General features: G+C 36.8%; 2 protein-coding genes across 7 annotated transcripts; one reads left to right on the forward strand and one right to left on the reverse strand.

Annotated features, from left to right (window-relative positions):
* Nucleotides 1–244: 244 nt before the first annotated feature.
* il1fma (interleukin-1 family member A) lies at nt 245–24,287 on the reverse strand. Of its 4 annotated transcripts, XM_082156638.1 has the most exons (10): nt 23,329–23,461; nt 18,959–19,141; nt 12,908–14,603; nt 5,487–5,571; nt 5,250–5,356; nt 5,051–5,147; nt 4,404–4,752; nt 2,048–2,167; nt 1,613–1,749; nt 245–1,441 (listed from the first exon to the last, which is right to left on the reverse strand). In XM_082156638.1, exons 4-10 carry the CDS (start codon nt 5,496–5,498, stop codon nt 1,208–1,210), a joined length of 1,056 nt encoding a protein of 351 aa, XP_082012764.1. In that variant the 5' UTR covers nt 5,499–5,571; nt 12,908–14,603; nt 18,959–19,141; nt 23,329–23,461; the 3' UTR covers nt 245–1,207. The 4 variants fall into 4 exon arrangements, with proteins under 4 accessions (XP_082012764.1, XP_082012763.1, XP_082012766.1 ...); XM_082156637.1 differs by lacking the exon at nt 12,908–14,603; XM_082156640.1 differs by lacking the exons at nt 245–1,441; nt 12,908–14,603 and adding an exon at nt 1,842–1,904 and having other exon boundaries at nt 1,614–1,749; nt 23,329–24,287.
* On the forward strand, nt 16,803–27,215 carry LOC309488422 (uncharacterized protein; the record flags this gene model as incomplete). 3 transcript variants are annotated; one of them, XM_082156635.1, is made up of 10 exons in its annotated part: nt 16,803–18,672; nt 18,784–18,960; nt 19,069–19,241; nt 19,656–19,871; nt 20,116–20,410; nt 20,533–20,666; nt 24,360–24,599; nt 24,777–24,938; nt 26,773–26,862; nt 27,048–27,215. In XM_082156635.1, exons 2-10 carry the CDS (start codon nt 18,786–18,788, stop codon nt 27,213–27,215), a joined length of 1,653 nt encoding a protein of 550 aa, XP_082012761.1. In that variant the 5' UTR covers nt 16,803–18,672; nt 18,784–18,785. The 3 variants fall into 3 exon arrangements, with proteins under 3 accessions (XP_082012761.1, XP_082012760.1, XP_082012762.1); XM_082156634.1 differs by having other exon boundaries at nt 16,803–18,635; XM_082156636.1 differs by having other exon boundaries at nt 18,570–18,639.
* Nucleotides 27,216–27,469: the final 254 nt, after the last annotated feature.

Consider the following 27,469-nt stretch of genomic DNA (forward strand, 5'->3'; position numbering starts at 1 on the left):
TGAGTTGGAGACTCCAAATTTGCTATGGTGACTTTTCAGACTGTCCTTTATCAGTGTGCTAAATTTCATAACTTTCCCACAAGCGGTTCTATGGGCTGCCATAGACTCCCAGTCGGAAGAAGAAGAATAAGAACGGGAACAAATACAATAGGTGCCTCCGCACCTTCGCTGCTTGGCCCCTAATTATGACCATAACTACCCTTGGAACTGTTATTGGATAAATCATCATTCTGAAACACTGAACTTGATTCAAAACGTTATTTTATTGAGATTTTATAGAAGATACATAATACATAAACACACAAAATGATAAATTATACATTAATGTAGCAAAAGCAACTGTTCAAAGTTGTTATTAGCTTTTAGCTTACACAGACAACAGCAATAATAGTTGATATTATAAATATATGGATTACACACATTATATATTTTGCAAAGTTTCAGCATACACTGTAAAAAAATTATGATCATTAAGTTATGACAACATATGTTTTGACATTGCTTTAACTCATCAAAATAAGTTAAGCCATTTTCAAAAAAAAAATTATGTTATACAAACAAATTAAGTCAGTTTAATGTAATTTGAGTTGAAATTACTTTAACATCCAAGTTGATGGTACTTAAAAATTTAAGGCAGAAGCTTTTGTTTCACAGTGTAAAAAGTAACTGAAAGAAGTTAGCAATAAAAATAAATATGAATTATATGTTAGTTTAAAAAATAAATCAGTTTAAAAGTATAAATATATAAAAAAACTGACACTCATGAATACAATTGAATATAACAAGGTAAAAAAAATTATAAAAAAAACATGTCAGCAAATAGTATACATACTACTGCAATGGCAGTAAAACAAACCATTCTTTGGAAGAGGCTGCATTCTCTAAGGCAACCTAACACTTAAAGTACATTAAAATAAGTGACAACTTTGACCAATGCTTGACCTGCAAATCCTCCTAACAAACTTATCTGACCAATTTATTTAGTTGCCAAGCCAAAGAATTTATTAGCATTTTTAATGGGGCACTAGGCTTCATTAGGGTTGGTCAGCTTGAATCAAATAGTAAGGTCAACTCATTATGTTTGGGTTAGGTTGTAATCACCATTATATTTGAGAACAGTTCCCAGTTATTAAATGTCATATACAAGTGTCATACTATACAAACTCTTCTAGTCATTGTGACAACCATTCGGTTTCTATCAAGAATTCTAGCATGACCGTTTCTCACTGTTAATTAGGATAAAAAAGGTGTTGGGTTTACAAGACTGTGCATCTCTATCTATGTCCACTTCGTCTAAATTTTTTGTGTAGATAAACCATCCACTGTGGAGAGCTGACTCAAACCGCCGGAGACCGTCTGCCCCAGTAGACATGTAGAACACAAGGGCCCATTTCTCTGGGTCATCAGCACAGATCGTTTTCAGGTTTTGTTTTTTATATTGCTGAAAAACAATAAAAAACCTTGGTTTAATCGCAGTTTAATCTTACTGTGTTTATGTTTAGTATTCAACATTCAATTTAAGTTCTAATGCTCTAACTAAAACCGTAAACTTGAAATATGTCCTAATAGCATCTTCAACAAGACAACACATCAGCAATGAATTAAGACCTACCGTAACTGTTAAAATCTTTGCATCTACACCATCCTTTGTGGTGCAGCTGAAGAAGTTGTCTGTGTTAGTGAAGTTCAGCACAACAGGAACACCTGTAATGCCCATTACGATCTTGTAATAGTAGATGGTGACTGGTGCTGAAAAAGCCAAAGCATTGCAAAATATATTTCAATATATACTTATGAAAAAAAAAGTGAAAATGAAGAATATTGCTGCAAGACACAATTACCTGGCCAAGTTTACTGTAGCAGTAACTACTAGTACATTGCAGTTTACACAAAATCCAAATAATCTGCATGATTTAACAAATACAAATAAGTGTAATCTGGTAATCAGGCCCAAATTATGACTGCTAAAATAAAAGATAGAGCAGACAAAGACATTTTGAGAAAGGAATTTCAAACACCATATATTCACATATTATTTGGTACCAACCTGACATGGTGTTATCCAAACATATCTGATGATTATATGGGGTGACATACTTTTCCTTAATGAAACTCTTGATATACAAATTATCTCGTTCGTTAAGCAGACTCAATTTCCTCGGAGAACCTGAGAAAAAGGAAGCAGAATAGTTACACAATTCTCAAAAAAAGTCACATTTGTTTTTGCATTGGATTCCTTAAAGGGATAGTTCACCCAAAAATGAAAATTCTCTCATAATTTACTCAACCTCATGTCGTTCCAAACCCGTAAGACTTTCGTTCATCTTCGGAACACAGATGAAGATATTTTTAATTAAATCTGAGCGCTTTCTGTCCCTCCATTGACAGTCGACGCAACTGCCACTTTGTAGCTTCAAAAAGAATCGAGTGGTTTAGTCCACATTTTCTGAAGAGACACAGTGGCTTTTTATGATGAATAGATTTAATATGGGCTTTTATTCAAACATTCATCAGATATGGTAAACATAAGCTCAAGCATACTTCCTTGTTGTGTGAGAACCAATAAGGTTAATTCTTGTGTTACGCAGCACATTTGAGCATCAGCAAGAACCAGAGAGGTTTGTTCTCACACGTCAAGCAGGTTTGGATGAGCTTCTGTTTATATTCGCTGATCAATGTTTATATGTGAATAAAAGCCTAAATTCAATCTGTTCATCATATAAAGCGATCAGGGGTGCGTTCTCCGATAACGTTGTCTCTTAGCGCGCTACGAAGACTCAAAAGGTACACCTTAACTACAGGTATACCTTTCCTACGTGTGTTCTCCGAACTATACCTTAGGATGTTGCTTAAGGTAAACCTTCTTAAGTTCGACCTTAGCGTGCTGTCCATGGTGGAGGCGCTGAATAGGTTGATATCGATGCCTCGATGATCGATTGTGCGCTCTTTCCTTCACAGCGGTATAGGTAAAGTATTGAGAAAACAATGTTCTTTATAAAGAAGCGTTTTAGAAATAGTACAAACTGCATTAATCGGGGCTCATTGAAATATGTACATGCAGAAATAATAAATATGAGTATGTGTTTATAATTTAGCAAGTGTGCAATCCCAAACCCTCACGGCCATAAGTGTGTTAATGTTCTCCACAACGTATGCTGATTATCCACCAGCCATGTAGTTGACATACACTAACTGGCTCCGCGGACGGCGCCGTCTTTGATTTAAAACAAGTACTCGCTGTCTCGCTGCCATAGCTATAAAGTTTGTGTAAACTCATCTTTCTTTATATAGACTCCTAAGCCTTTTCTGTCAAATGGTTCGCCAGCTGATGTGCCTTAGGATAGTAGCCTAATTAAAAAAAGCTAACAACCATTAGTGTATGGAAACTTTATTAATGAAAACACTTCCATACACTGGGTGTAGGCTATAACAACATAAGTATTTTATGTGTAAATTTTTTAAGTAAAGTAAAAATGTAATTTTAATACTAAATCAGATTTTATATTAAATGTTCATATACAATTTTCTATGTGTAATTAAACTGCGATGTAAAAAAGCTTTTTGCGTAGTGGTGGCCACTAGCGGTATGAACCGTCAGCAGCGATAAGGTATAGCTAAGAGCGCTCCAGACCAACCTTACGAACGTATGACTTAAGGTATACTTAACTAAGAAGGTTTCGGAAACCACGTATTAACGATAAGGTACTTCTTAAGGTACAACTTAAGAACGACGTAGCGTTAAGGTAGTTTCGGAGAACGCACCCCAGGTCTTTTCAGAAAATATGAACCACTCGTTTCATATGGATTCATTTTACATTCTCTTTATGAACTTTTTGAAGCGTGTGTTTCAAAGATGAACTAAAGTCTTACGGGTTTGGAACGACATGAGGGTGAGTAACTGATTACAACTATCACTTTAAAATCTGCATGGGCATTATTGTAGTGTATGTTTTTTTTTTTACGGCTGTTGCGATTAATCGCATCCAAAATAAAAGTTTGTGTTTACATAATATATGTGTGTGTACTGTGTATAATTATTTGTATATTTTAATACACACACATGCATGTATACATTTAAGAATTTTTATTTATTTATATATAAAATATGTACATTTATATGTAATATAAATTATATATAAATATATACAGTATATACATGCAAATATATACATGCATGTGTGTGTACACACAGCACACACACATATATTATGTAAACACAAACTTTTATTTTGGATGTGATTAATCGTTGCACAGCCCTAGCCCCCTTCTTTTTTTCTTTTTTACATCAATTAGAGCATTTAAGAAATTTAAAAGATCAAATATTTTTGTATTGTGCAATTGATTGCACACATTTGAAAAATGTACAGATTAAAATGGCAATGAATCCAACACTAATTTCTTACCTGAGGTAACCTCAGCTCTCGCAGGCAGGACCACAACTTCATTAAATTTGCAGTTCGTCTTTCCACAGTTGTTGCAAGGGTTGTCAGGGTCACAGCCTCGAGCAAGAACCAGAGTGAAGCTCGTATCAGCCATGGAGACAATTAGCAAATTTTCATCATCGAAAGAGTCGTCCTCAATGTCTTCCCACTCCGGTTGGGAAGGTGATGGTTCCTTGCACCCATTTGCCTCCAGCTCAGACTCTCTCACCATCATCAGGCTGAAACTCATGAGCGTCGGCTCCTTTTTGTCGACACGGAGCTCCTCAGATTTGCACTCTTCTGATGTTGTTTTGCAAGGATGATGTATGGTCTAAGAGAGATTATCAAGTCAATCTAGCTCAAGTACAGTTTTATTCCTCAAGCAATAACTCAAAAAAAACACGATGATGCAATCTCTGGAATATACCTTTTAAACACACACACACACACACACACACACACACACACACACACACACAAAAAGGATCAAAATAAATTCCCTGACTTGGCGAAAAATCCCCAGTAAAAAGTTTCGCTTCACTTGTCTCTACCGGTCACATTTAAATGGGTAAGACCAAGTGAGTAATATGACAGTGCAATGTTTCTGTGTGAGTAAATGTAAAACTCACAAGTAAGGGAGATCCTTCAACCAGAAGACCAGCAAATGCCTCTGGAGTCAAATCTTCCACATTTATGTTGTTTATCATTAGGAGTTTATCTCCCTTGCTGAAAAGATAGAGGATAGATAGATAGATAAGATAAGATAGATAGATAGATATTCATCTCATACGCATGAAAGGATATATATTACATCATCAATAATCCTACCTTGTAAACATTCCTTTGTTATAGTTTAAAAAGCCCTTCACTTCATATGAGTGTTTCCCTTCACATTCAGTGTGGAGCAACGTAACACCACCAGAAACAGGATTCCCCTATAAGATGTCACACATGAAATGTTTTCAACTGGTACATTTAAAATGAATACCTAACATACTGAAGATGTTGATCAACTGTTGTATATCAAATCAGCTATAGATTTGCAAACAACAAAACACTACATACCTCTGATGCCATGATGAACTCAGATTACGATGTGTGAGTCTCGGCTCTGAAACACTGTCTTTTAAAAGTCAGTTGATCTGACGCTCTAGTTAGAAAAGGAAGCTAAATTAATATGTCACTAAACCAGTGTGAGGGTTGGCTGAAAAAGGAGAAGTATAGAGTTCTAGGGAAAGGACATATAAGTGTAACCCACAATGCTGAGACAAGATAGTGTTTGTGCCATTCATATTTTTCTTAAAGGTATAGTTCACCCCCAAAAAATGTATTCTGTCATAATTTACTCCCCCTCATTTTCTTATGCCTGTAACCAAACAGTTGATGGACCCCATTGACTTCCATAGTATTTGTTTTCCATAGAAAGTCAATGGGGTCCATCAACTGTTTGGTTACTCTTCAAAATATAAAAATGTTAAGTTCAGCATTAAGACAGAAATTCATACAGATTTGGAACAACTTTAAGGTGAGTAAATGTTGACAAAATTATATTCTTTTAAAATATACCCTATTAAAGATAGCTTTTTAGTCTGATTAACCAAAAAGCAAGGTTTCATTTCTTTTTCACTGCAGGGCACAAAACATATTTACAGCAAACACTGTTTTGAAACTGACTTTTTAAATAGACATTATTGCTATTTTGAGGAAATAAGAATATGAGGTTTCACGTACATAATGCTACACGTTTACACTCCCAGAACACAATTCTACTGCACTTCCTCACACAAGGTAATATTAACAAAAGAAGAGGAACAAACTGGTTGTGTGGGAAGAGGCACTTAGTGTGGAGCAGTGTCCCACTACCACTAGTGTAACAATACATTTACTGTAATAGACCATACAATTTTGAAATTGTATGATCAGTGAGATGTGCATAGCTCAAGTCACTTTGAACTGTCCTTATATGGAAAAGTTTGAGAATGTCGAAGAATCTTCATGCAGCTCTTTGTACAAGGACAGTTCATGGTGACCATCGTCAAGGTCGAAAAAGGACAATAAACCACCATAAAACATAAAAGCCTCCAAATAGCTTTGTGTGAGGAACACACTGAAATTCAATTCCTTTTTTCACTGATAATACATCCCTCCAGTGAGATGACCTTGCCAGCCATGGTCACCATGAATGAACTGTCCTTGAATGACAAAGATCTGCATGAAGATTCTTCAAAATTCTCCTTTTTGCGTTCCACAGATAAAAGAAAGTCTTTGGGTTTGGAACAACATGAGTTGAATAACTAATATCAGAATTTTAACTTTTGGGTGAACCATTCCTTTAAAGTAAAAATGTAGTTTTACAAAAACAGCTTTATAGTAAGGTCAGAACATAGGACATTATCTCATACACATACACACACACACACACACACACACACACACACACACACACACACACACACACACACACACACACACGGCAAAAACAGTACCAATGGGCGTACAAGACCCTCTGACACAAACCAAGGTAGATGTTCATAAACATCCTCGAAACCTTTAGACACGTCAGAACACGTTAACAAACTGGTTAACACTCTTAACCAGTTTCACACATCAAAATAGAGGATTTCTCTCTGAATTGATCATGTAGCCCTTACAACAGACAGAATCAATACAAAACGAATACGTCCATATTTTCAGGTGAAAACTCTTGCAGAAATTCTAAGTCATCATGGCATTTAAAGGATAAAACAAAACTTTGACAAACAAAGACTTTGTGTATTTGTACTAAGTAACTTATAGGCAACACTTCTAGGATATACGCCAACTTTCTAATTTGAATGCTTATCTATTGACAATTGCAGTCTCATATTTGAAACTAAAGCATGTTTTGTAAGTTGCTCTTAATCCCCCCCTCGCCACCCCCACCCCCACCACCACCACCACACCTTCTTTTCAACCAGTTCCTGCTTGTCCCTCCACAAACCTACATGCATTCTGTCAAACCACCCACTGCCAAACTCCCATTTATAGAGGTAAAACCGACAACAGGTTACATAAAAATACAAAATGTATACGTGCATATAAAATTAAAATAATAAATAAAAAGTATTGGTTACACTTTTATGGTCCACTTTAGACACTCTACCAACTAACTTGTCAACTAACTCTCATTAAATCATTAACAGACTGCAGAAGACTGTTAGGGTTCGGATTAGAACAATAAATTGACATATCAGGGCTCTACACTTACTTTTTGAACAAGGAGCACTGGTGCGCCTAAATAAAAAAAAATTTAGGAGCACAGACAAATATTTGGGGGCACAGTCATTTTTGTTGTATAAGTTTATCATTATAGTTTTATTATTAGAATTATTCAACAATTACATTTACAATGCTCATTGTAAGGTTAAGAACATCAGACCAAAACTTTCAAACAAATGATTTTCATTTAATTCTATTTTATCGTCATGTAGATTTCATTTATCATTGTATGTAGGCCCTATGTATGTTTCACATTTTATCTGAAATGAAGATCATGTCTGAGTCACTTGGCCAAGCTTTGTAGCCTGGTCGCCTTGACCTCTTTCCAGCAGACAGCCAATTTTCAGCACATTTTGTAGGATCAAACAGTTCCAGGGAGGGCCCCTCTGTGCTGATCCGAATTAGGTCCTCAGTGGTAGATACATGCAAACTACTTCTTAAGGAGCTCTTGATGCGCTGAGAAACCACGTTCACACTGCGCAGCGGAAATAGGCAGAATCAGCAGGATCTCAACTAGGTGCAGGAGGTTCTGTAAAACAATTAAGTTTTGCTAAGCTTGAGGTAGAATGAGATCATTCCTCTGAAGGATGCAGCTGAGTGAGGCCAGCTCTTGAAAAACATCAGCCAGGAAATGGCTAAATGCACAGAAGTTAACTTCATGCATTTCCTTCCTAATCTAAAAAAGGACAGGAGTTAAGTCAAAGCAGTGTGCACTGAACAGTTTTACAAAACTCACCTTGTTAGCACGACCTTGTATGTCTGCATTGGGTGCAGATGAGGCAAGGTGTTCCATGTGGTGGTGAATGGTAGCATACTGACCAGTGTCAGTTGCCAGATTCCCACCTCTTCCAGCACGAAGGAGCACATTAAGTGCTCTGTGGACATGGGGAATCCACCTTGTTCCTTTTACATTTGAAGGAGTGCAGATCCCCACTCCAAGCTCCTCCCCAATTGTATTCAGCTCACGCCTGGATTTAGGGCTGAAGTGGTAGGTCTTCCACACAAGATGGAGAAGATCGTATACTTTTGTGACTATTGCATCCTTGCGCTGCAAATTCAGAATGGCCAACTCCAACCTAGCCATTAAAAACAAAAACAAAAAAGCTCAAATGTGCTAATGTCAGACATACACTCATGAACCCATATTAAATTATTAAAGATATTGAGGATAATGACTGGTGTGGCATGCAGTGGATAGGGATAACATGGTTTCCCATATCCCTCTTGAGTAAGGCAATTACTCCCCTATGGACACCCATGTTAACTGCTGCACCATCTGCCCCAAATGCAACACACTTGGTTTTCCAGTCAACTGTGCCAAGTGCATCAAAAGCAGCACTGGATCCATCCAGAATACCTAAAATGACATTTAAGTTAAGTTTCACAATGAACAATATTAACACAGAAAGGCAGTACATTATTGCATGATTGAATCCAATATAACTTAAATAACTTAATGTTTTCCAATTGTGTTTAAGCTTTCATTATGCATGACCTACTCTTTCTTATAGCAGACATGCCTTAGCCCTGTTTCCTTTTATTTATTTTTATTCCATCTTGACCATTGAAAATTTTAAATATATTTGTATTATTATTACTACTGATTTGTAGTAATGATTTGTAATATGCTGAAGACATGGCCTTTAGATAGATTGCTAAACTTTGCAATATACCAAGTATTACTGGGTAGAATTAAAACGGCAAAACACTTACCTTGTGCATGGGCATGTTCTATACTCTGTTGGCCAACGAGGCGGGTCACGGGTCTCCCATCCTCCAGGAAACGCGCATAGACAATCTCACATTCGGTGTTTGAGATGTTAGTGTCGCCGTCAACCAGGACTGACAGGTAACGGCCCGCTTGCATCTGATTAGCCAGAGTGTCCCTTATATCTTCAGCTATTTGGCCAATCATTTCCGCACACCTCACATCGTTATCATATGCACAGCAAAAACTCCAGTGTTAAATGAACTCTCCTGGGAGTTTATATGGCTCCAGACTCAAGAGTGTTAAAGTGTTAAAATATGAGTGTTAAATTAACACTCAAGAGTGTTAAAGTTAATGAAATAATTAAGTGATTGATTGAGTGATGATTGACCATTATTGAAGACACCTAATCTTAACAAGCAGAATCACTGAAGGAGAAAATCTCATTTTTTAAGGGCGCTTTCACACTGGCAGTTTAGTGCGGACCGGGGCACGGTTCGCATGAAAAATCGCAAATGTGAACGCTGTCATCGGACCCGGGTGCGCACTAGAGTACCGAACCCGAGACTACCTGGAGGAGGTGGTCTGAGCTCGGTTGCTCCCGAACCGTGGCGCGGTTCGCGTTAATGTGCAAGCAACACGGACTCGGGTGCGCGCTTGTTCAGGAAGTATAGTATCCCGCGCATGCGTATCACTGTCGCATCAGTGAAAAATCTTCTGCGAGCAGCAGAAACACGGCGTCCCCTGGATATGTGCTGAATTACACCATGTAATGAACATAAACGTAGTTGTCTCTCACTATGTTGTGCATAATAGCACCAAAAAAACAGACAAATTACAGCTATGCTCAGTCGAGTTGTATTCTCCATGCGTTTTCCGTGTGCGTTTGCGATGACGTAAGATCACTGCAAACGCACCTGGGTTCGATACAACTAATTGAGTGTGAAACCAGACCAACGCTGCGGGGGGCGCCGGGAACGAGCGCACTCGGGTTTGGACCGCAGCAAACGAACCCAGTGGAAAAACGCCCTTAGACACCGTTAAGGTGATCAGTGTTTGCTTTAGTTGGGCTCTTGACCCTTAATCATTAACTTTAGATTTTGTTTGGCTGTTGTATCTGAGTTATAATTGCCAGATGAACAAAGAGAAAAGTTGATCAGGTGGTGTTGGTTATGTTTTGACATAATCATAATTTAACCTGAAGCACAAATCTCATTTAGAGAGTTATGTCTATCTTGTTGATTACAGCAGCCCTGTGATTCTACAGCAAATGATTATCAGCATTTTCAATATAATCCAAAATATTTCTTGAAAGTTGTTCTGATCAAAAGACAATTACCAAAAGAAATTTACTTTATTTAGACACACTGACATCAATAATCAGCCTGTGAATCTCAACAATGGTGACAATAATAAAGCATGTTGCAGTGCATTCTGGGTGCCACCAATCAAAACTCATTCATGGCTCCCATCATGTATTGCGGTATGAATAAATTATGAACTGAATTGTCTTAGTAATTTCCTTTCCCTAATTGAATATTCTCTTTGTCACCATTGTTGAGATTCATACACTGATTCTTGATGTCTGTGTGTGCCTAAAAGAAAGATTTTGTTTTATCAGAACAACTTTAAAAAAAACTTTAGATTATTTAGAAAATTCTGGATCTTATGCTGTAGAATCACAGTAATCAACAATATACATTTAAGTCAGAGATTAGACTCTAATTGAGTTTAGTGACTCAGATCAAATTATGATTAGGTCAAAACATAACCAACACAACCTGATCAACTTTTGTCTTTGTTCATCTGGCAGTTATAACTCAGATACAACAGCCAAATAAAATCTAATGTTAACAGTTTAAGGGTCAAGAGCCCAACTAAAGCAAACACTGATCACCATAACGGTATCTTTAAAAAAAAAAATTTTCTCCTTCAGTGATTCTGCTTGTTAACATCAGATGTCTCCAATAATGGTCAATCATCACTCAATTAATCACTTAATTAGCTCATTAACTTTAACACTCTTGAGTGTTAATTTAACACTCATATTTTAACACTTTAACACTCTTGAGTCTGGAGCCATATAAACTCCCAGGAGAGTTAATTTAACACTGGAGTTTTTGCTGTGTGTAGGATTGATGTCAACTCCATTTTTGTGGTGAAGTGTGATCATTGGTCCGAATTTGGTAAATGGCAATTCTTCTTTGGCAATTAGATAGGCGATGTTGAATTTAATTTTTAGCTGATGAATTGCTTCTTGGTTACTTAATGCTACCTGCCTGCTAACAGCGGCTTGAACCGTGCGTGGGTTGCTGGGCTGTGATTTGTTGATGAATGCATCCCTGCAGCGAGAGTGCCGAGTGGATGCCGAGTGTTTCACCACAGCATTCCTCCTCAGATTCGGATTACCGGAGATAAAAAGTGAGGAGCCTGCGAGTGACAGAGGGGCTTGCAAAACATTAGCTTCGTCGATGCCTGGTACTCTAGCCACTCGAAATCCTTTAGCCAATCCGGGTTGAATTTGTAGACTTTTTCATCCGTTTTAGTCTTCTTTTTGACACTTTCTTCCTCGCTCGTGTTTTTCCTGTCCATTGGCTGGTTTAAAAAAAGCGCTTATGCTCTGCATTTTGTCGCAGTTTTCCAAGCTAGACTAGCCTACTAACGTTAACGTTTACTAGGCCTACTTGTTTATATCAGAGGATGTTTTAAGAGCGAATGAATTCACGCTGTTTTGAAATAGTTTGTGTGTGGGCACTGTAGTTTTTTTTATGAGGCTACAGACTAGCTACTGAAGATTTAGGCCTAAATAACTGATCTCCCGGTAATATAGTGTCCTACTCTGCCCCTCCTCATGATGATGTATTTGCAGCTGTTTCTATAGAAAAATGCTGTGTCACTCGCACGAGTGCGCCCAAATATTTTTTCACATTCGCACGCCGAAATATTTACTCGCATGTGCGAGTGAAATGGGCGCACTGTAGAGCCCTGCATATAGTTGCAAAGTTTCTTTGAATGTCTGTTGAGGACCATCAAAATAGCAATAAAGTGTTAGCAGATATTAAGCAGACAGTCTACTAATACTCTAACAAGAGTTAGTTGACATATAGGGGCAACATTACTTAGAATGTCTTAAGTGGACCATAGAAATTCAGTGTTACCAAAGTATTTTAGTTATAAGCCATGTCCTCAAAATATAGAAAACTTTATAAAAATAAATAATAATTAAAAAAAGTTTGGGGTCAAGGTCACCCCAAAAATAACATCAGCTCTACATATTTCCCTGATGTTATCATCAAAGAGATATATCACTCATATATCACTCACAGAATGAGTATCATGATTATACACATAAAACAAAGAAGAGTTCCTGTTATGATGTAATGCGCCTCAGTGAATTTCTTGTTTTTATTTAAATACGTCAGTAAAAGCACCGGCATGTGTTTGAAATAGTGCACAGGTGTTTCTGAGCGTGAGCGTTCAGGGGAATGACTGCATGGAACAGATTAAGTATTACACAAACCACAAAGCTTAGGTGATGCTGAACTCTGTCCTCTACTCTCTGTTTTCTACTCTCAGCAGGAAGTGTCATGTAGCCGTGGGTTGTTTCAGATGAAACAAAAAAGAAAGATATTTTGAACAAGAAAAAAAATTCCATCAGTGAGGGTGGGGAGATTATAATGTACAGAAAAGGGATTACGGTGCAACAAACACCATTTAAACATTTTCCAAAATCAATTTTTGGAGATCTGAACATATTTCACATTATATCAACACACAATATCCATTAGCTAAGGTCTAATTTACATTGTTAACAAAACAAGAAACAGGTTGTGCCATAATGAAGAAACAAGCTTGAGGGCAGCTACTACTAAGGTCATTTGATGAATCTAGGCAGTTCGTGACCAAGAGTTCATAGCCCAAAACATGTGGATGTTCTGTGACAGATGAAATGCATGGCAGAGGTTTTGGTTCATCAGAGGACAGGCGTTGCAAGCAAACAAATGCAGTCAGGAACAGAACTGGGTGTAGATACGCTCTTTAGACATAAGGGTGTAACTGAAAGAAATTCAGCATATCCATTTTGACTGTATATTAGTGGATGGTGAACAAAAGAAACAAGTTTAAAAAGCTGAACTAAAAATGAGAAAGAGGTAGGAAGTGGTTAGCAGAAATAATTTTAACCAGAATCGAGAAATAGAAAGAAGATAACAACACCTAACAACCTCCAAAACCATGTTGTAACTCAAGATGAAGATGACGAAGGTTAGATAGATTCACAAAATAAAGGTAGATATTTATTAAACAAAACTGAACGAGACAGCATGCATCAAACTTCACATGAACAATACTGGACAACGTCTGAAGCAAACTGAGGAGAGATAATGAACTAAATGAAGACATATACTCATTAAATGAATCACCATGACAACAGATAATGGCGGGAAACTAAAAAAAAGCAAACGCAGGAAACAGGTAACTGAGGAAATACAAACTAAAAGTCCATGAAAATGAAACTTACAACATAATTGTGACAAGTGGATTTAACATCAACATTTAATGCTCAAATGTATGTTTTCAATGTAACCTTCTCACTTTAAATTCTTCGGTCAGTTCAAGAATAATAATTTATATATAGTTTTATATTATTTATTTGACAGATTTAACTCTATCCTTGTATTGTTCAACTGGTCGAGGTTGATATGGGATTTAGAAAGTAATTAGTAATAAGTAATGGAATACTATTTAGAGAGTGTAATAAGTACAGTAATCTAATTACACAGTTAAAGATGTCATCAGTAGCTAGTAATTATTTACTTTTTTAGAGTAACTTACCAAATACTGCCCAAAACACAATTACAAATATTTTGGACATGTCCGCGTCTCCCTCTAGTGGACGTTTGTATCTGTAAATGTACATTGTACATTGTAAATGTAATCTACAGAAGCGCCCCAAAAACGTACTGATTTTCTAATGCTGTATAATAGATCATTTCGAATCTTTATCACAGAAATACCAGATAAACTGTTATAGCCTAATGTTTTAGCATGAAACCCCAAAAAACATCAGTTAGGAGGACTAAGGAAAGAGTAACTAAACACATGTCTCTGACAGAAAAGAAAAGAATCAAGAATATGTTTGGAAAACATAAAATAAAAAACTGTCCATGTATAACAAAGAGCTGCATGAAGATTCTTCAACATTCTCATTTTGTGTTCTGCAAAAAAAGAAAAAATTCTTAGGCAAACTATTGCTTAAAAATAAATATTTAATTTTACAATAACAGGTCTGTTAGTAAAGTTTGTATATTAGTTAAAGGGTTAGTTCACCCAAAAATGAAAATTCTGTCAGTAATTACTCACCCTCATGTTGTTCCAACCCCATAAGACCTTCGTTCATCTTCGGAACACAAATTAAGATATTTTTTATTAAATCTGAGAGCTGGATCACTGCTCCATAGGCTTCTAAGACACTATAACTTGCTGGCCCAGAAAATGCATTAAAGAGATCGTTAATATAGTCCAAGTGACTACAGTGGCTCAATCTTAAGTTTATAAAGCGACAAGAATACTTTTTGTGCGGAAAAAACACACAAAAAACAACGACTTTATTCCACTATTCATTTCCTTCTCTCTGGGCCTCGAGTTAGTTCAAGTAGTGTTTTAGCGCAGCGCGTCTGTGTTGTACGTCACACGTAGGCTCACTATTGGCCGACGCTGGTCATGTGTGCAACACAGAAGCGCTACGCAGTTACACTATGTGAAAAAACTCGAGGCCCAGAGAGAAGGAAATGAATAGTGGAATAAAGTCGTTATTTTTGGGGTTTGTTGCACAAAAAGTATTCTCGTCGCTTTATAAACTTAAGATTGAGCCACTGGAGTCACTTGGACTATATTAACGATCTCTTTAATGCATTTTCTGGGCCAGCAAGTTATAGTGTCTTAGAAGCCTATGGAGTAGTGAGCCAGCCCTCAGATTTAATCAAAAATATCTTAATTTGTGTTCAGAAGATGAACGAAGGTCTTACGGGGTTGGAACAACATGAGGGTGAGTAATTACTGACAGAATTTTCATTTTTGGGTGAACTAACCCTTTAAGTTAAGTTACTTTATTGTCCCCCAATGGGGCAATTTGTTGTGCAGCAGATAGTATAGGCTAATACAAATCACACACAGTCACACACACAATACAGAGATTGCCTACCTTGCAAGCATAGTTAAAAACAGTAAATAATCAATAAATAGTATGTCGATAAGTTATCTATGGTACTTTGTAGAGTTAAGAAGCAGAATGGCTACAGGTACAAAAGAATGTTTATATCTGTTGGTTCTGAATTTGGGGAGTTTAAAGCGTGATCCAAAAGGCAATGTCTGAAATTCAGCCTGTAAGGGATGATAACTATCTAACAGGATAGATTCAACCCTTCTTTGCATCTGCTGCTGATAAAGTTCCTCCAACCCTTTCTGCGTAGAACCTATAATGCAGCTGCTCACCTTAATTAACCTGGAAAGGGAGTTTTTTTTAATGGACCCGTACCAACAGATTAAGGAAAAGGTGACAACTGACTCAATAAAGGACCTATTGAAAAGAGTCATCAGAGTCTTGTCCACATTAAACTTGGCCAGCTTCCTAAGGCAATACAAGCGCAGCTGGCCTTTCTTGCAAAGCAAACTAGTATTTGGCTCGAAACACAACTTGTCATCAATAATAGATCCTAAATACTTATAATCTCTAACAACCTCTATTTCCTGACCATTTATTCAAGTTTTTACAGTGTTTGTGACATTATGCCTAAAATCAATACTTAGTCCTTAGTCTTTGAGGCATTCAGTTCAAGAAAGGCTTCCTGACACCATGTTACAAAGAGGTCAATAACCGGACCGTGTGAAGTTTCCTCGTTGTTCAGTAAGCTGACAATAACCGTATCATCAGCAAATTTGACAAAGTGTCGGTTTTCAGCCACAGAGCGAGAGTCATTGGTGTACAGATGTAGAGGAGGGGGGGACATATGACATTTTGATTCTGTGGTTTTCCTGCCAACAAGTCACCAAACAGTTTTACTCCATTCCACCACCACAAACACACACACACACACACACACACACACACACACACACACACACACACACACACACACACACACACACACACACACACACACACACACACACACACGTGGCAAAAATAGAGCCTACATGGCCCTCTGACTCAAATCAGAAAGTAAAATGTTCATAAACATCCTAAAAACCTTTTGACACACTTACACAGATAGGTAATACATTGGAAAAGCTAACAGCCACAGTTTTGAAGTTGACACACATACAAAAACATACTCGTGTTTGGCACATAAAAATTTCCTTTCAAAAAGAAAGGTTCCTCTCTGAATTGATCATCATGTAGGCCCTACATCTGTACAAAACAAACAAATACATACATATTTGGCATATACGTCCATATTTTGTGATTTGGCATCACATCTCAATAATCAGAGGTCTGTTGAAGATTAAGTGGCAGGAACTAATTTTTGACTTTCTGTCATTCTCCATAATTTTGGCATGAAATAAAATTTAATATAACCTTAACATCACTATAATTTCCCTTAATTACAATTTAATATACAGTTAATGCCCTAAAAGTCTTCCTTGCATGCTGCCATCTGTAATTTAGTGACATCAAGTCTAATTTACACATCTGTAAAATAATTCAACTCTTATGGGCTCAGCATTAATCCATATATTTTAGTCTGTACAAAGTAGCACATTATTTTGTGCCAAAGTAGCACATTATTTTACAGTCCCGTTCCACCTGTACATACTGTACTTATTATAGTAATTACAATAACTGGGTATTAACTAAGTAATAACTCTGAACCTACCCCTAAACCTAACCTTAACCCAGTTACATTATATTACCCTGCACTTTCTTAAGAAAGTACACATACTGTAAAATAAAGTGCAACCACTACACTCCAAACTTTTCACAGCAATAGGGTAGCCTACTGCCATATTTATTTTTTAACAGGAATGAAAATGAGGCTGTGAGGATATAGAATTACAGTGTGTTCAACTGATTATAGGCTACTGTTGTATAACAACATACTGATTGTTCAGCTGACAAACATCTTTTTAAAAAACCTTCATTAGACAAAAACTCCATAAAACAGTTTTGAAAGTTGTGAGTTGTGAAAATTATGTGATCCAGAACCTTTATACAGTGCATGCCATTATAAAGACACAGCTGCATCTGAAATCACTTCCCTACTATATAGTAGACGAAAAACAGAATGTGACAAAATATGTCTGAATTCACAGTACTCATAAAAGAGTAGGCAAAAAGTACTAGGGTGACCTATATCTTCCAGCGAGATTCTAAAGTGTGCATCTGATGGACACTTTACTATCCCATGAGGCCACGGGAGAGGATTTGAAAATGACAGAGGAGCAACGTAACTGACGCTGCTAGGTCATGTGATAATGACAACATGGCGAATGTAGTACGTCCAGATTACATTCAGGCTACACGCATGCATACTAACCTCACAGCCTCGTTTTCATCCGTGTTCAATTCAATATGGCATCTAACCTGACTAAGGCCTATAACATAGAAAAAAGCAGGGAACAGTTCTTAAAAGAACCCCCTTTTTTTCTAGTGTTAAGAACATTTTAATAATCTAAAGAACCTGTTGTACAATGGAAAGGTTCCATGGATGTTAAAGGTTCTTCATGGAACCATCATGCCAATAATGAATCTACACTCTAAAGAGTCTAAACTTAAATGAAAAGTAGATCAACTACCAACAATATTAAATTATATGGTCCTACGCCTGAAACAGATGATATATATTTATAAAAATAAATGTAGACCACTTAACATTGCTATCAGGATATGAGGAGACCATTAATCAACATAACAAAAATCTGTGGAGAATCACATATTGCACCTTTAATATATATATTAACAATATTAAAATGTTAAATGGTATTTTTACATTTTGGACAATTTATTAACATTTAATGCAATATATAAAGTTCTTGCTTGTTTAGATAACAGTGAGGAGTGTGAGCTAAAATTAAGCCCCTCTGCTCTAGGTCAGAGCTATTCTGAGACCTACTTCCAGCCAATCAGGAGCCAAAGTATCTGGAGTAGACAGTGTACCACATGCCACACTATTTCCAAACCGAAAACTGTTTGTCCAACGGGACTGTTTGTCAACCAACTGCTCTTCATCTTCAGAAAACAGACCTCATCAGCAAGTACAATATTCTACTTTCTGTCTACTAGTAACAGTAAGATGGTTCAACTAGGTGACATGCACAAATAAATTCTCCTTTGATATTTGATTCTGCTTGCTTTTAGAAGTTCTCTCTCTCTCTCTCTCTCTCTCTCTCTCTTTTTAGTTATGTTGGATGTTTTAATAATTGGAGGTGGTCCTCATGCTCTAACCCTGGCTACCCTGCTCTCAAACCCTGACCAACCTCTCTGCCAATCTAGTGCTGACATCCTTCAGGGAATTCAGCTGAGCAAAACTAAAGCTAAAAGTGAACGCTACAAAAATAAAAAGAGACAACCCACCAGTAAGTTCAAGCAGTTTGTGATGAGGACAACAATTTGGTTTTGGTTTATTCTTCCATCCATCAATCCCTATTGTATCATCAGACAGATTTAGATCTTCATTCCAACAGGAGCAGAGTTTGACACAGAGAAGGAAGCCAAACGTCTGCCATGTCCTCCGCTGCACTTCAAAGTGGTGGATTCCTATGGAAAATGGACATCACTGTGGGAAAGCCAGTTTACTGCCCTGAACATCCCTCACCTCCGATCACACACGCTGGTGCACACTGATCCATTTAATAAGGTAATAAATGTGTTGACATTTGTGCAACCGTTTGGATAATATGTGCTTTTGAAATACTGTAGAAAAAGTACAAGCAGGATTTGTCAAACTGAGGGTTCTTGAGTTGGAAAAAAAGCTAAATAATTAAATGATTAAAAACAGCTGAAGTGAAATACTTACCAAACTAAAAAGGTTCAAACAGATTTAATAATTTAAATATTAACTTAAAATCTCAGAGGGTCCTTCAAGTAAATATTTTAGGTCAAAGAGTTTCAGCTGAAAAAAAGTTTGGAAATTTGGAGTTTTATATACTTTGTTGTAAGAAGTTAAATTGGTCCGATTTTTGTACAAATAATAATGCAAACAATAAATAATGATTACAGTGATGTTGCCTATCAAAGGTCTGACAGTTCCTGCATCTGTGTGCAATCTCAGAAGGCCTTGCAGGACTTTGTGGTGGAGCAAAATCGGGAGGAGGAGCTGTACCGTCTACCTGAGCGAATTTACATTCAGGACGAGAATGCATTTTTTAACGACAATCGGCTGGGAAAGAAGAACAGAAAGCTTCTTAGCGCAACAAACGGCCTGCAGAAACATCTGTATTTCAGTCTTCCAGGAACACAGCTCAGTATAGACTTCTTCCAGGAGCAGGTCTGAACGTCATGCAGCATGTGGAATCGAACGGAATGCCTGACTAACAATAATTAATAAATGAATTGTAAAACATTTGGGTTTAACAGCTCTTCTGGTATTAAGAAACACTGTGTTGCATGATGTCCAGCTACCATTATTAGATTTCTCATTTGGAATGCTACATGCAATGTGTGTTAATACTAAACTAAATATAAATGAAATAAATAAATTATGGATTACATTGAAAAGGAATTTCACCCAGGTACGCAAATATGACCTGGACAGTGTCTTAATCAAAGCCACATTGGACAGAATCATCCCAGTCTTAACTGAGGATGAGAGCAAGGTGAAGTTTTTCAAGGCAACGCTACACACTGGGGAAAATGTAGAGGCAAAAACGGTTATTATGGCGACAGGGCCTTCGAGGGCGCAGATGGCAAACATCCCATGTTGGGTGCGGGCAATCCAAGAGAATTACCCAGAAGAAAGTCTGCAACACACAGTGCAGCTCATGCATTACTTCTGTACACATGAAGAGATGGATGAACCCTCCTCAGGTGGGTTTCTAAACGTGATCAAAACCTGATTATCCAGATATAAATCCAAGCAAACAAATAACCAAACCATAGCTTATTAGGAAATAATTCAGAGCAGAAAATGAATACACTCTTGTTCTCAGGTTCTCCTGCTGTGTGTCAGATGGGCCAGAGAGTGATGGTGGTAGGTGGAGGTCTGACCAGCGCCCACATTATCTCAATTGCGCTGAAGCAGCGTGCATGTCATGTGACCTGGGTCTTACGTAAACACTTACAAGTAAGTTACACCCAATTTGAGTGTAAACAAACATAAGGGATAATGTAGAATAAGATGATCAAATATCCAAATAATCCCTGACAGGGTGGTCACAACCCCAATACGCGAAGATTAGGGGTCTTGTATCATCCTGAAGGGATTTATTTTTTGATTAACGAACTGCTGCTTGCCACATAAATAAATAAATGAAGAGTTGTAACGCCTACCACACACCAGCTTATTGGTGGAGAAGAGACAGAGTGATGAAGCCAATCAGTATACAGCATATGGGGATGATTAAACCCCTACTCTGTTTTCAAAGGACATCCTGGGATGTCAGATCCTCGGTTTAACGTCTCTCCCGAAGGACGGTGCTTTTTGACAGTATAGTGTCCCCATCACTATACTGGGGCGTTAGGACCCACACAGACCACAGGTTGAGCAGCTTCGCCTATACTGGCCTCACTAACAACTCTTCCAGCAGCAACCTATAGTTTTCCTATAAGGTCCCTGGTTAGATTCAGTAGGCAACCAGTCTTGGGCTACAGGGTGATATGGCTGCTGGCCATATTAACCTCCAAATGAACCATGTCCCCTTTTTCTACAACCCTGCCGATTTGTCGTTAACCTTAGTATTTTTACCTGTCAAGAAGTGAATCAAGCTTGGGATTTGTTTCCAAGCATGTTGAAGCCATAGACTGTAAAACATTTTTTTTAAACCTTTCACTGTAGAAAAATATCCCAGTAACGGTCTTTGCCGATTATGTTGTTCAGAGCCCGAATCTGTGCAGTAGAGACCCTGAGGTTGAGCTACGGTATCAAGGTCCTGCCCATACGCTCCCGCAGACTCAATCGCAAGCACAGCTGTCAATAGCCTACATTACCCCCGTTTTTATAGCATAAAAAAAACTATAAAAAAAACTAAAACCAAACTTATTGTTAAAACAAATGCTTGAGCATAGGGCTGTGTGATGAGAACGACCTAAAATGACAGAAACTATTTTTAAAAAATGTAATTAGATTTTTAGCTAGTGTCCCATTCAATTACATGGGGAGGACGGGGTTTAAGACCTATACTACAGCCAGCCACCAGGGGGCAATCAAAATGCTTTTTCAATGTTCACTCTTGTCTTGCTCTTTATTTTCTTCACCCTTTCTACTTCTAGGCTGTTTAAACCATTGTGGAAAAATGTGAAACTATAAACATTTCAAACTACAAACATATATATATATAAATGTCTATGTTTCAAACCCGCGAACATACTTAGCTTCCGGGTTTGGCAAGGCTGTCCAGCATTCCGTATACCTCTTTCTTATTGTAGCTCAAGTCTTCTGTCATTAGTAAATTTAAGAAGGATATTGATGTTATCTGCTCTTTTTGCTCTATGCATTTGGAAACTGTATCCCACGTCTTTTGGCACTGTAGTTTTGTTAAAAAGTTGTGGTATGACGTCTCTGTGTTTATCACAGAAAAGGTGCTCTCTAATTTTATTTTGCTTTTTGAAAATGTAGTTTTTGGATATTTTATTCCGGATAATGTGAATAACGAAGCTTTTGTTATTAATCTGTTTATTCTTTTAGTTTAGTTTCACATCCATAAGTGCAAATTTTCTAACAGAAAACCCTGTTTTACAGTGTTTTTTAAAGAATTGGAAAGTTACTTTTGTACTATTCAGAGTAGCACTAATAGAAAGGCTATTACAACTGTCCGTTTATGTGCTGTCTTCAAAATATTTGAGTAATGTAAAGGTCTTGCATGTTTTTGAGTGTACATTTTTATTTATTATTATTTTTATTTATTTATTTCCCTGGCTTTATATTGTCTGTTGTATTGTTCTGTATATGTTGTTTAAAGCATAATAAAAAAAAAATAAAAAAAATAAATAAAAAATATATATATATACTTAGCTTCCGGTTTTCCATAGACCAATATGTAGGCTACTGCCCGATTTTAAGTTGAACACGTATAATGATTAACTGTCATGATTCCGTTCTGTGTCTTGTGTTTTGTAGGACTTTTATGTTGAAGTGTATTCTCAGTTCCCTTTTTTTCTGTGTTCATTTCTGTGGCCATGTTCGTAGTTTTTCCTATTAGTCTTCCCCAGGTGTGTCTTGTTACTTCTTGTGTTCAGTTGTATTTTGTCAGTCGTTTTCGTTGCATGTTCGTGTGAAGCTGTGGTGGTCCTGGTCTTTGAATGTTCACAGAAACAAAGGGAACTGAAAATACACTTCAACATAAAAGTCGTACAAAACACAAGACACAGAATTGGAATCATGACATTAATAGGCAGAAAGCGCCTCAAAAACGTTTAGACTATAGTCGAGCCTTGCTGTGGATAAAGCAAATGGAAATAACGTTACGCTTCCAACTGGAGTAAAACGTCTTTTCACTTAAGTTAGCTGTCTTCTGACTGTCTTTTTTACGCTGTGAAAAAAGTCGAGATAGTTTTCACAGCGTCTTATCCAATATAAAAACATATATGGTTAACGTTAGTTGGTTAGTACTTTTATAGTTATTTGGTCGTGCTACTGTTAAAGTAAGCTTCTCGACGACTAACGTACACAACCCTGTAACGGTAACTTAAACGAAAGCATGGCTACGACAGTACTCACAAAATTACTCCATAAAGTGTTAATGCACAAGACAGGATTAATATTTCATTAACTCTTACTAGCCGTACACTTACCACGGTAGTCTCCCAGGTGCTGCTTATGTCGGTGTGTTTCTCCTTCTTACGGCAGGCTGACACTTGTTGCCGAGGCAGATTTCCCCTGAGGCCGCACGATTAGCGTCAATTTGGCGCGTAACTTACTCAACATCTTAAGTAGTTGATGAAGTAAATAATATTAAATTAGAATGAGTAATAATTGTAGTTCTTGAAAACTAATCAGTAGAATTAATCCATTCTCAAATATTTTGATTGAAATTTACCAAACATATTAACAATATCTAAACAATGTAATTTGTTAGGCAAATACTAATTTTATTTTGTGAAATAAACCTAAATGATAATTGTAAATTGAACACAAAATTAACTGTTGGATTTCTAGGCATTTATTTTGATATGTACAACTCAAACAATCACTTAAGTGATATTCAGAGATTTTATTAAGTTAGTATAGCTATTTATTACTATGATATTTACTAAGCCTGTGAATCATTTTTTAGAGTGTAGCTAAACAAAAGAATTTGACCGTGGCATGGTCACAAATTCATGTTTTTGTAGTTGACACAAAGACTATAACGGTATTGTTTTCAAAAACTTAAAACCCGTTTTCAAAGTTTGCATTTTCAGGCCCCCAAATTGCCATTGTTATGTAAATGACAATGCAAGAACGCATAAAAAGTATTCCGTTTTTTTGTGTGTCTTTTTAGCCCCTTAGTCTTCGGGGTATTGACGTCATGCATGCAGCATTGCAACGACATCTCTTCTCTGATGATGTGTTTAAAACCTGTCACTCACATGAGATCACAGCTATAGCAAACCCCAATGATCTAATCAATTCCCAATGAAAAAAATCAAGTCCTGCTCTACATTGTTTCTTTTTCAAGAAGCCGCTTCACTTGGATATATACGCCACAATTTGATAAGATCTATCACAACTTCTGTTTCATGCCGAATTTAAAGTTTACAGAGGCTAGGGCTATCAGAGATCGGTGTGATTTCACAGTAGTTATTTCAGTGATATTTACCAAATTTTACTCTCTCTCAGCTTAAGCAGTTTGACGTTGGGGATATAGAGAGTCTGATTGGACGCTATTCCCACGTTGAGCATGGGATCAAGATGGATGGCCTGGCCTACCTAAGGCAGTTCTATAATGAAAGAAGTCTTCACAAGAGGCTAGCAATGATAAAACTAGCCAGAAAAGGAGGAGCAGTGACCCCCGAGGCCTACTCACAACTTCAGCCTTTCATTCAGAGTGGCCAGCTCCAGATCAGAGCTCACTGCCAGGTGTGTCTTTATATCGTAAGGCTGCTATGCTTATGTGGGATGCTGTCAGGAGTCTTTGACAGTTGAGCACAAAGTTAATAGACATATCCAAGTTCTAGGAGAGTCCATAGCAGTACCAAAGTGGATTTCTTAACTAAATCATATCTATATTTTAATAATTAATGTCTTTATACCAAGGTGACTGAAGCTAAATGGTCTTATGAATCCCAGCGTTGGAGGGTCTCCCTGTGTAGCGGCGAACAGTGGATTGGGGAAAAGATTTGGCTGGCAACAGGCTGCAAACTGGATGTTACCCAGGACCCTTTACTCTCTGACGTCATGTCAAAATTCCCCATTCAAGTGAGCACATGGACATTTGAATTTATTAAAAAATATTATCTTTAAACCAGGGGGCTTAAATAAGGGTCAGTAATTATTATTTAATCTCAAACAATTAAAATAATACTGGTCAAAAGTTTTAAAATAATTATGATATTTAAAAAAAATATCAAAAATACAGTACAAACAGTGATATTGTGAAATATTAGTGCAATTTAGAATAACCGTTTTCTATTTGAATATATTTCATATATTACAAATGTAAAATATTCCTGTGAAGGCAAAGCTGTATTTTATGATGAATAGAAAATTCAATGTATTAATAGAATTAATAATAATAATTATTTTAATGCGCCTTTAAATAATCTAAATCTGCTGGTATTGTGATCTGTGTAGGAAGCCTTGGCAAACCCAAAACGTCAACATAAAACAAACACCTGTCATAGGTGAATTAATAATATGGAATAGAAATCTTTTTGTATTTTGAAGTCACTTTTGATCAATTTAATGCATCCTTGTTGAATAAAATGATTGATTTGATTTTTACCCCAAACTTTTGAATGGTAGAGCATCACGGTTTCCCCCCAAAAAATAAAATAAAAAAAATAAATAAAAATAAATATATATATACATATAATATAATATAATAATATAATAATTAACTTTGTCAATGATTTCACTTAACTTACATATTATATATAGTTAAGTGAAATCATTGACAAAGTTAACAAGCTAATGTTCATAAATATTTAATACATTTAAGTGAATTTATAATCATTTAAATAATAATTTTATTGGTTTTGCAATGCAAGCATCATAACAAAAATATGTGAATACATGAATACTATACAATACACAATGTAATATAGACCAGGGTCTTTAATGTTATTTCTCTCATACTGTCAGAGGTGGACAGTAACAAAGTACATTGACTTGAGTACTGTACTTAACTTTTTGAGTATCTGTACTTTATTTGAGTATTATTTATTCTGGAAACTTTTTACTTTAACTTCACTACATCTGAAAGACAAATATCATACTTTTCCACTACATTTCTGTCAAGGTCCTCGAGTAGAAAGTAGTAACGTCAGTCAGGGAATGATTTTGGTTGCATTTTGGTTGGAAATGAAAGTCAGGTTGACGTTAGAACACGACTGATGTTGGTTTCTGACGTCAACACGATTTTCATTTTCAACCACAATACAACATCTGTCCAACGTTGGAGATGAACGTCAATCTGATGTTATATTCTGACATCAACCTGATTTTCATTTTCAGCGTTGGGTTTGGTCTTCTAAATGCAAATTTTGTCGTTGTTTTGGAGTACACTAGCTTATAGATAACAGTAAGGCTAACATATTCATAATAAAAGCCAACAAACTTTAAATAGGGCAGTATTTGAGGGAACAGCCATTTGGGTGTCTGAAACCATTGTGGACGTTATTGAGTGACTTATTCAATCTCATATTCAATCCCACTACTGGAACTGTGTTCTAGAAATAAATGTGATATTAATATGAGGGTATGCAGGCATAGATTCAACAGCATAACTGTAAGTATTACATACAACAATACAACAATAATAAAACAATGCATTGACATTTACTTTTTACTTTTGATACTTAAGTACTTTTAAAAACAAGTACTTCTGTACTTTTACTTAAGTAAAAATCAGTCTTTACAACATTTACTTGTAACGGAGTAATATTTGACCAGTAGTATCTGTATTTTCACTCAAGTAAGGAAGTTGTGTACTTTGTCCACCTCTGCATACTGTCTTAAAACAGTTTTTTATTTAGTCATGTGCCCAACGAAGATTCAAAAGTACAAAAGTAAAGCATTTCCTACTTAACAGATCCTGGAGGGCTGGCCATGTATAACAGAATCACTGCAATGGACCGCAGGATGCCCCCTGTACCTGATGGGACAATATGCAGCACTACAGGTTCTGTTATGCTCTTGTTATGTAATATGATGTGTCATACAAGGTCAAAACACCTACAAGAAGTGAGTCATCACTGAGAAATTTTCTAGATAACATCTGCACGGCACCTTAACACTATCATATTTTAGGCTGTAGATGGCATCAACACAAGCACTTACAGTAAATAACTATGTGAAATTCCACAGGTTGGGCCTCATGCTGTAAACCTTGCAGGGGGTCAAGCTGCGAGTATACGCATTTTCAAAGACATCATAGCTCGGCACCGTGGATTGGATGTGAGTGCATCAGCAAGGATGGAGAAGAGCCGCACTGAAGAGTACATATCACACATGCACGGCCTCATGTGGCTGTAAAATCCACCTGCGAAGAGGGAGGGATGAGCGGTCTCAGGTGTCAAATTTACCATAACAGAAGAGAAAATGCTGAGAGTGACAGCTTTGAAATGTCTTTAAGATGCTGCACTGTATAGTACAGAACTTGATGAATAAATAAATCACATGCATTTTTATTAATCTGCTAGTCATGTGTAAATGCACAGTCACTCTTTGTGGCTCAAAATATTGCTGAGTCATTGTGACTTGCACTGCGCCTTTAAATAATCTAAATC

Source organism: Leuciscus leuciscus (genome assembly GCF_965113295.1).
Source record: "Leuciscus leuciscus genome assembly, chromosome: 23".
Classification (NCBI taxonomy): domain Eukaryota; kingdom Metazoa; phylum Chordata; class Actinopteri; order Cypriniformes; family Leuciscidae; genus Leuciscus; species Leuciscus leuciscus.